Below are 11,227 nucleotides of genomic sequence, written 5' to 3' on the forward strand. Positions count from 1 at the left end.
GGTTCAGAGGGACCAGGCTGATGACATGCCTCCATATCCTTCACAACAGCTGGAACTCTTTCATTTTCTGACACTCCATCTACTGTTGGAATATCACTGTTTGTCTCTTGTTCAGAATTTGGAGTTCCAATCCCTCTGAGCCTGTTCAAAACCCTCTCCAGGACATCGGTGTCTGAGCCCCAAAGTGCATCATAACACTTTGGTAGGAAATGGCAGAAGATGACCCCGTAGTTTGAAACTAAAATGGCTGAAGCCTGGACAGCTGTGCTCTCTTCTTTGTTGGTAATATAGACTGGGACGAAGCACACCCATACAAACAGGTACATGAGCATGCTAAAAATGATGTAGCCTGTTTCACTGAACTCCTGAGGAACCTTCCTGCTTTTAAACGCCAACAGGAAGCCACTCAATGCCAGCAAAGCTATATAGGCCAACATAATGCCAAAAACCTATATAGGTTTGGCCTTCACTGCACTGGAACACTGTCTTCAAACTCTGAGGTGGATGTCTGGTTTCAGTGTCAGGAGAGTCGAAGATCATCCAGAAGAGACAAATGAGTCCTTGGACACTGGTGAAGATGATAACAATGGGAGCTGGTTTGTACAGTTTGTACAGTCCTCTTTTTATTAACGGTCCAAAAGGAATGAAAACCAGAAAAGTGCGATAAGCTTTAACAAGAATGCAGGAAACACACAGGGTGAAGCCCATGGCGTAGAGTACTTGACGAGCCCGGCACAGATGGATGTTCGGCTTCCCCATGAAGCAAACCACACTTGAAAAACTGACGGACAGACCGGCCATCATCACACAGGACAATGTGACCTCAGCTCTTCTCATGGGCGGAGACTTTCTGTACACCAAGAATATTATGAAGGTACCGACCAAGAGCAACACGCCCAACGCTGTGGCTGCCATCATGGCAATAGGGTGAGCGTTAACCCAGCGCATGTAGGACTCCTGCAGGGGTACGCATCCTTTTGACCCTTTGAGAGATCCAGTTCCAGCAGGACACTTTTTACAGTCATGAAGGTCTGTTCAGCAAAAGGGAAATGGACAGATTATGAAAATGAACCACACTCAGACTACAGACCTGCCAGAGCCCCGCCCATTTATGTCTGTGACTGTCACTCAGACTACAGATCTCCCAGAGCCCCACCCATTTATGTCTGTGACTGTCACTCAGACTACAGACCTCCCAGAGCCCCGCCCATTTATGTCTGTGACTGTCACATGGTTAGCGGAGTGTCCACTGCCTCACTTTACTAGAACGTGTGTGTGTGTGGGGGGGGGGCAGATGTTCTAAAATAGTGATGGGGGGGGCAGATGTTCTAAAATAGTGATGGGCTATTCACCAATGAATCATTCAAAAGAACTGATTCATTAAAATGAACAAGTTGAATTGATTTGCAAACACAACAGATTCGATTCAGCAGCACTTTACTAATATTCTTGTCTATTATCTTTTTTTTGCCTGTTATCACATATACTTGTTGGAATCCCTCATTAATATTATTGTCTATTTATTTATTTATTTATTTATTTTTGTCTATTATCACGTACACTAGTTGGAATCCCTCATTAAGTCGGAGGTGGAAGTGCAGTGTGACGCTCACGTACAAGCAAATGCTTTGAAGCACTGTAGGTTCATGACCGGCACTGGCAAGATCTATTTTAAAAAAATTGGTTAATCAAATGAACTGATTTGGAATCGATTCCCAACAGATGAATGAACTGAAATTATGGAGTTACTGAAAAGAATGGGATTCCCATCACTATTCTAAAAAGGATTGGATCCTGGAGTCTAGAGCTGAAGAAGAACGGACTACTGCCACAGAAGACTTGAACTTTAAATGATCAAATCAGGGTTGGTCAAACTGGGGGGGGGGCCTGGGGGGGGGGAGTCATCCCAGGGGGGTCATGGATCAGTCCTGGGTGTTTTTGTGTTCTTCGGGTTGGAACATGTATCAGCTGGAACTAATGTTTGATGGTTGGATTCACCCTGGACCCATTTTTTGGACGGACACCAAACCGTTGTTACCATGGTGATCTGTCTCTAGACTAGAAAAGAGTTTAGGTTTGGACAATGGACAAGGACTGAACTGGAAAAGACACATGGAGGACACACTGGTTTGTGTTTTGAACCAGTTTGGACTTTTCTTTCCTCACATGTCCAATGGAAACAGGCTGATACTGGTCACATGTTCATCTGTGAAACCAACATGTGTTTGTCGGACGAAAAAAAAAGAGCTGGACTGGCAGAGTTGGACAGAATTGGACATTTACTATTTTTATTTGGACAAATATTGTCTCAGAGCAGTCTGGGTGAGTTTATTTATATTATTCAAACAAAAATCTAAGTTGCTTTGAATTTGAAAAACAAATTATTCAAGAAAAAAAAAAAAAGTATTGATACAATATTGATGTTTCTGTCAAAAACATTTAGAATTGAACCACTGGTACAATGGAGGTTTATGGTCCTAAAGGGAACTGGAGGTTTATGGTCCTCTAAACGGGGACTGGAAGTTTATGGTCCTCTAAAGGGGGTCCACGGACACAGACTGAGACCCAGTGAATCAAATGTTCCTTCAGATAGATGAATCCATTGGGTGTGCATCATCATTTGCTTTTGCTCTTCTTTTTTTTAGTTTAGTGACCTGTTTGAAACACATATTAATAACTTTGTGATCTGGACCTTTTCATTCATCTTTAGATATTAAATTTATATTAAGTGTCCCAGTGCCATCCCATTCTGTCAGTTTTGGAGGTAGTGAATGTCAAACAGACGTACCCCAGTCATCAGAGTAAAAGCCCTCGGTGCAGTTGATGCAGCTGTAACAGCAGGACACGTTCACTATCTTCTTGCTCGTGCCAGGGCCACAGCGCTCTGAGCATCTGGACTCAGGGACCTGTTCGAGGAAACCAGGAGTTCATGTCGGTTTGACTAAATGTGTTCTTCACTTATACTGACATTTAAGGCCATATGAGATCAAATGCGCATCAGTATGTTCTACTTCAGGGTTAGACGTTCTACACCTAGCCCCTCTGGGTTCGAACTTGCAGGATCTTTGACTTTTCATTGTCATGTTCCTGTCAGTTTTGGTTTTCATGGTCCATTCCATATTTGATCATGTACAACGGGTTCAAACACTCTTTTACATGTATGTTATCTTGTGTGTGAAGTGTGTGACGGTAATTTTACCGTAAAATTGGTTGTTGAATGCCAGGTCAACTTTACATCAAGTTCAATTTGTTCATCAAGAGCATAGTATCGTCCCTTCTTTTCAATTTTCCTGTGCTCTCCATCCTTTGTCCACATTAGCATATCATACCCGTTGACAAAATCACCACTTTCGTCAAAGAAGAAACTTTGCTTCTCATACTCAAACTTGACTTTCTTCAGTTCTTCAAGGAGCTGAAACAGAAAAAAGACAAAGACAGAGCTGGACATTGAATTTTCTTTTAAAAAATAAAGTTGGAAATGCAACATTGATATTTACTAAATAACTGTAAAACATAAACAAATCCAAAAGCAAACTGAGCTCCACTCTCACCTTCCATGGAGGGAAGTTCTTTTCTCCAGAGCATGAAGAACTGTTGCATTTGAGTAGGTTTTTAAGAGCATTAGCAGTCGCCCACACTGCGACTCTTTCAAGGAAGGCTTCACTGGTGTCCAGAGCCTTTACTAGATAGTCATCATTTTGCTTTTGAGGATCACTGAAACTGCATGCCTGGTCGGATTTGATTTTCAGGACATCAGGGGAGGGACAATAGGATGGAGGTTTGCTTGAGAAACACTCTGGGGTGCAGTTGAATCTCAGGTTCTTGTATTCTTCAATGAAGCGGTTGTATCCACCTGGGGTGGCTCTAAGGTTCTTCAGGTAGTTATCAAATGATTCACTGTGGCCTGAAACAAAACTGAAGCCCAAAATGTCCCCAACCCTGTTTATTCCATCCATACGGGCTATGGACCAATTTATTGACCAGCTGTCACTGGCAATCCAGGTCTTTGATGTGTTGGTCCGAATCATTTCCTTAAAGAGGAGATCCACCAACTCTGCCCTGACCATGACTAGTACCACTTGGGCAGTGGAATTCCGAATTTTCTCAGCAACCTGCCTGACATGTAGCATGCTGTGTTCATGGTCAAAGTAATAGGGCAACACTTCCTGGTAAGCCAGGCACACGCCGTTGGCCTCTGCATCCCTTACAAAACTGCGGAAACCTGCTTTACCGTAGTCGTCATCCCCGTACACGACCCCCACCCAGTTCCAGGAAAAGTGAGCCATCAGTTTGGCCAGAGCTTTAGTCTGATGTTTGTCACTGGGAATAGTTCGCAGGAACACCGGGTAGCGCTGCTTATCACTCAGAACTGGGGAAGATGATGTGCTGCTCATCTGAAAAGAAGTACAAGTACATATACTAATAAAATAAATACACCAAACAAACAGAGCAGTGAATGGAGGATATGGTTACATTTAAGGATAAAACAATGTCATAGACATTACAGTAACTGCTTTAGAATCAAAGGATTGAGTCACTTTTCTTGTAATTACTGAACTGAATCATTTGAACTGTCTCATAACTCTGCTGATCTGTACAATATACACTTCCGTTTATGCAAACAGAGGTGTTTGACCCATCAAAAACACCCTCTGTCTTGACTTTCCTCAACAAATGCTCATAATTAAATGTGTAGACCAGGTATGAAACAAAGACCGTCAGGCTGCCTTCAATAGGTGTTTGATACTTACTAATGGAATCATGTAAACACTCAGCAGTTTGGCAACAGCGATGGACACCTCCGAGTACCGAGCTCCTAAAACAATCTTTACTTTGGGTCTGAAGTCAGTGTAGTCGCACTGCACATTGACAGAGCCGTTGACCGCTAGCATGCGCCCCACGTTCTGTAAGGCTTTGCTAGCATGACAGCATGTGTCACACATGACATATCCGAGACGCAGCCCTGGAAGGACACCAGCTGCATTCACTTCCTCTATGGCATGAATTGTTGCCAGGGATCTCATGAAGGACACCAAATAAAAACTGAAAACACAATGTCAACAGACATTACCTTCTCAACAGTAGATGAAGTACAAACATATATGTGTGTGTGTGTGTGTGTGTGTGTGTGTATGTGTGTGTGTGTGTAAATCATATTTTGGCTGAAAAGACAGTGTTTGGCCTTAAATACTATGGCCATGTCAAAAACATTGACAGAACATTTGCTCGTTTGACCTTATAGTGAATCTTTGTTGATTTGACAGTGTCTCATCGTGAAATCAGTCACATGGACAAACAACAGTATGATCAGTACCTTGGTGCTTAATTTACTTTTTGATGTATTTATTTTTACATTTTTCTTAATTTACTTTTAATTTACTTTTATCTATTGGTTTAATAAAAGTAATATAATATATGGGAGATGAGAGACAGCGCTAACAGTTTTTTTTGGGTTTTTTTTTTTGCAATGTTCCCCTTAAAGTGAAAAACATTCATAAAGAGGTTTGAAAGGTGGGCTACGAGATCTTAGAAAAACAGTTCAAGCAGCTACACTTTGAAAATACTCAGTTCTAAAGTCCAAACCCCATTCTTCAGACCCCCCCCCCCACACACACACACACACACACACCTATGTGACTAATATTAAATTTACTACTGATTTTTGTTCGTGACAGACCAGCTGGTGTACTTTCCATCCTAACATAACTCATATGGCAAATATAACTAATATAACTAATATGGCAAATATAACTAATAAAACTAATATGACAAATATAACTAATATGAGAAATATAAGTAATATGACTAATATGACAAATATAACTATTAAAACTAATATGACAAATTTAACTAATATAGCAGTATGTGAGGATGGGTGAGCATACATCTGGATATCTGGACATTGCTTGTGGGGTCCCTCAGGGTTCAATATTGGGGCCCAAATTGTTTATTTTATATATAAATGATATATTCAATGTATCTAAAGCTTTAAAATTAATATTATTTGCAGATGATACCAATATATTCTATTCTAATGATAATTATAATAAACTGGTGGATATGATAAATAATGAATTAACCAAAATAAAATTATGGATGGACATGAATAAATTATCACTAAACAAGACTAAGGCATTGTTGTTTGGCAATTATAAAAAAAACAAACAAACTCAGAATTACGCATATGCATAGATAGCGTTCCGTTAGAAATAGTGTCAGAACACACATTTTTAGGTATAATTATTGACAATAAATTAAGCTGGAAATCACACATCAGATTCATCCAAACAAAATTATCCAAAAGCATTTCCATCATTAACAAAGCTAAACACGTCCTGCATTATAAGGCACTCTATATATTGTATTGTTGTCTGGTCCTGCCATACCTAACCTACTGCATAGAATTATGGGGCAATAACTATAAAACTACTCTATACCCTCTCTTCATATTACAAAAACATGCAGTCAGAGTCTTACATAAAGTTGGCTATTTGGATCATACTCATTTATTATTCTTGCAGTCAAAACTATTAAAAGTCTATGATTTGGTAAATTTTTACATAGCTCAACTTCTATATAAAGCCAATAAAAATCAACTACCAGCCAACATACAAAAACTATTTGCCCATAGAGAGGGGGGCTATAACCTGAGGGGATGTGGGAATTTCAAAGTCCCAGCAGTCAGGACATCCAGGAAAAGTTTGTGTGTGTCAGTGTGTGGGGTCAGGCTTTGGAATGGGTTGGGGACAGACCTCAAGTAGTGTCCAAATATTCAAAAATTCAAAAAAAAAAAAAAAAAAAGTACAAAGAAATGTTATGTTCACAATATCTGGCTCAAGGAAGGGTGTGATCATTAATTGGATTGTCAGGTTGTTCTATTGTATGGTGTGTGTGTGTGTATATAAACATGGGGGTGCAGACGTGTGTGTACAGCGGTAGACATAAGCTGGTGTGTATGTGACTGTATATGTGTATGTATGTCTGTATGTGACTGTATGTCTGTATGTATGTCTGTATGTGACTGTATGTGTGTATGTAGATGTGTATGTGACTGTATGTGTGTATGTATATGTGTATGTGACTGTATAAGTGTATGTAGAAGTGTTTGTAGATAATCACAATCTTATGTTGTATTATCAAGTGATTAAGCACTAACAGTCTGAGGACTGGAATTAAGGGGTAGGACTGGATAAGCAGTGGCTTCTTCCTACTCCCTTACAGGCACAACAGTTGTTCTTTTTTCTCTATTATTAGATTTTTTGTGTATTGTTTATCATTATTATTATTATTTTTCTATTGTTTTATTTTTTTATTTGTGTATTATTTATTATTTTTATTTTTGTTTCATGTTTTGTATTATGTCTGTGTCTGAAATAAACTAACCTAAACCTAAACCTAATATGACAAATTTAACTAATATAACTAACATGAGTAATATGACATTTATAACTAATATATTTAAAATGACAAATATAACTAATGTAACTAATATGACAAACATAACTAATATGACTAATATGACATATAATTAATATAACTAATATGACTAATATAACTACTATGACTAATATGACAATATAATTAATATAACTAATATGACTAATATAACTACTATGACTAATATGACAAATATAACTAATATAAGTAATATGACAAATATAATTAATGTAACTAATATGACTAATATTACAAATATAACTAATATGACTAATATGACAAATATAACTAATATGTCTAATATGGCATTTATAACTAATATAACTAATATGACAAATATAACTAATATAGCTAGTATAACTAATACAGCTAATATAAATAATATGACAGATACAACTAATATGTTAATATAACAAATATGACTAATATAACTAATTTAGCTAATATAGCTAATGTGACTAATATAGCTAATATAACTAAGAAGACAAATATAACTAATATAACTAATATGACAAATATAGTTAATATAATTAATATGACTAACATAACTAATATGACAAATATAACTAATATAGCTAATATGACTAATATGACAAGTACAACTAATATAGCTAATATTACTAATATAACTAATATGACAAATATAACTAATATAACTAATATGACAAGTATAACTGATATAGCTACTATATTTAATATGACTAATATAACCAATATGACAAATAACTAATATAGTTAATATAGCTAATATGACTAATATAACTAATAAGACAAATATAACTAATATAGCTAATAAGACAAATATAACTAATATAGCTAATATAGCTAATATAGCTAATATAACTAATACGACAAATATAACTAATATAGCTAATATAGCTAATACAACTACTTCAGCTAATATGGCCACGCTGTGGCTCTGTCTTCGTTTCCTGTAGCAGTTGCTCCAAACCTCTGAGAACGTACGATTCTAGCATGAAGAGGTGTACGAACAGAGGGGGGAGGGACAAATGACAGTTGGTTCAGTCATTTCAAGTGGGCGCTCAAAATGATTGGATGGTGTTTTTTCAGTCCCATCCATTCCACAGGTGACTACATTTTTTTTTATTGTTGTGTTAGAGCATTTAATTAATTGGTTGTAATCAGGGTTTGAATGTGATTTTAAGGAATATAGTAAAAAAAAAAAAAAAAAAAAAAAAAAGCTGAAGGAAAACCCACCTAGCCCACCTTTAAGCCCCTGACTTACAGTATGTAATAAACTTCCACTTACTGATTCTAATTCAGGCCTTTTTGGTACTTACTCTGAACATTGGTAGCTTTCTGGTTGGTTCCGTTCATCCAAGGCGGTTACTTTATGATGACTCGGGAACATCATCCCTATGATGACATCACCTGGTGAATGGGCACCACAGTCGCAGCCTCGGACCAACGGTGCGATGTTGGCCGTCATGACTGCCAGAGTCTGGAGGAGGATGCACAGATGAGCCAGCTGCATTCTGTCTGTCTGTCTGTCTGTCAGATGGATCCGGTATCTGGCTTTAAATCACCTCTGCTGTGGGAGGAGCTCGGCTTCTCACCAGGAACCTGCATAAAAGTGGAATGAAAGTTATGTCAGTTCATCCTGTGGGAAATTCTAAAGAAGCAAAGAATTTCTTTGATTGATTTTGGATTAGATAAAAAAGTGTAGTTTCACTTTCTGCTCTGTGTCCTTAGTGTGGGGTTGATTGATCCCATCATTCATATATAAGTTTGAGTTCATCATTTGGATTAAATGTGTTTGTGGTTATGAGTGAAACATGTTTGAAAGGATGAATATGACAGTGGAGTGGTTCTACTGGACTACACATCTCACATATACTGACAGTCAATAGAAAGTTTGAGGTCTAAATGTCTGCATATTTCTACTTGTAGGGGGTTGTTATTATTCATTGTGGATTTATTGATGCCTTAGTGCTGGGGTCGTTCAGATCATGATGAGTTTTGATTGATTGATTGATTTCAAACATGAATGTCAAACAGAGGAAAATAAATAAACAAAACACTTAAACATAAGACATAATACATATTCAAAAAGGAGTGAGAAGAAGTACAACTCATAAACTCCACCCCTTCTCCTTATATAATTAATAACAATAATAACCTTCCTAGTCTAATCAGATCTATACACTATGCCATAATATGACCAATACTTACTAGTAAATAATTAGGTTTCTGGCTTCATATTATTATGAACAAATATAATATGATTTACATAAACACATGATACAATAACACATATACGTAAATACATATTCATACACAGATCTATACACACATATACACCTACATATATACATACACACCTATACATACATTTTCACACACTTACCACATACTTGTACATCTTTATCACACCCAGTGATCCCCAAGCCTTCCCTCCTCCCTGTATGTCTGAAAAATTGTGTCTTTGTACCTCTTTTAAATCCTTTCCTGGCTTGGACATTGCTTTAACTCTATATTAAATCTGTTCCACAGTCTCACCCCTCTGACTGAAACACAAAAACCCTTCCTAGTTGTGCATATTAAGGGAATTTTGAAGTTAATTTTCCCCTTAAATCATAACCCCCCTCATGAATACTGGATAATTTCTGTATATTTGTTGGTAAAAGATTATTTTTAGCTTTGTGCATTATTTGAGCTGTTTGATGGTCCACGATGTCTGTGAACTTGAGTAATTTTGACTGTAAGAATAATGAGTTTGTGTGTTCCTGGTAGCCAACATTATGAATGATCCTCTTTGCTCTTTTTTGAATAATAGTTAGTGGCTGTAGTGAGCTCTTGTAGTTGTTGCCCCAGATCTCAACACAGTACTGTAAATATGGTGAAACGAGGGAACAGTACAGAGTGTGAAGTGACTTGTGATCCAAAACCTTCTTTGCTTTTTTTATTATTGCAATGCTTCTGGAGACTTTGGTTTGTACATGTTTGATATGGGCTTTCCAACTGATTCTGTCGTCAGTGGTTACCCCCAGAAAATTTTATTTCATGAACTCTCTCTATTTCAATTCCCGTCTGTTTTTATTGTTACCTGTGAATTATTTCTGCAATTACCAAATATCATTATTTTTGTCTTGCTAAGATTTAATGACAACCTGTTTCTGTCGAACCACATTTTTACTTTGTTCATTTCTGTACTAACTTCCTCCTATAATTTTTGTAAGTTATCCCCAGAGCAGAAAATATTTGTATCATCAGCAAATAACATGAAGTTCAATACCTTAGAAATTTTACATATTTCATTTATATACAGAAGAAAAAATTTAGGAACCAATACTGACCCCTGGGGGACCCCACAAGCAATGTCCAAACATGATGAATCACAGTCACCCAATTTCACAAACTGCCGTCTGCCACTTAAACAACATTTTACCCAGTCCAGCACAATCCCCCTTATTCCATACCTTTCCAATTTGTTTAACTTATTTCTACATTTGATGTCATAGACTGTGAACACTGGCAAATGGTCACTGATGTCATTAATTAAAAGTCCACTTATTGTATTATTATCAATGTCATTGGTGAAAATATTATCAATGAGAGTGGCACGGTGGGATGGAATTCTGCTGGGTCTGGTGATTTTGGAAATAGGCTCATACTATATATTGTATTAATAAATTCATCTGTAGTTTTCTGTTTGTTGGGATTTAACATATCAATATTAAAATCACCACATATAAAAATAGTTTTATTGCTTATTTTTGAGAATACTGATTCCATCCACTCACTGAATGTACTAATGCTTGAGCCCGGT

At 37.2% G+C, this 11,227-nt stretch overlaps 1 protein-coding gene across 1 annotated transcript; it reads right to left on the minus strand.

Moving 5' to 3' along the window:
- Positions 1-384: 384 nt before the first annotated feature.
- On the minus strand, positions 385-8,936 carry olfcb1 (olfactory receptor C family, b1). Its single transcript, XM_030129388.1, has 6 exons — positions 8,739-8,936; positions 4,752-5,043; positions 3,552-4,394; positions 3,200-3,412; positions 2,789-2,906; positions 385-1,031 (listed from the first exon to the last, which is right to left on the minus strand). The coding sequence occupies exons 1-6, from the start codon at positions 8,930-8,932 to the stop codon at positions 385-387; spliced, it is 2,307 nt and encodes a 768-aa protein (XP_029985248.1). The 5' UTR covers positions 8,933-8,936.
- Positions 8,937-11,227: the final 2,291 nt, after the last annotated feature.

The sequence above is a fragment of the Sphaeramia orbicularis genome, unplaced genomic scaffold (genome assembly GCF_902148855.1).
Source record: "Sphaeramia orbicularis unplaced genomic scaffold, fSphaOr1.1, whole genome shotgun sequence".
Lineage (NCBI taxonomy): Eukaryota > Metazoa > Chordata > Actinopteri > Kurtiformes > Apogonidae > Sphaeramia > Sphaeramia orbicularis.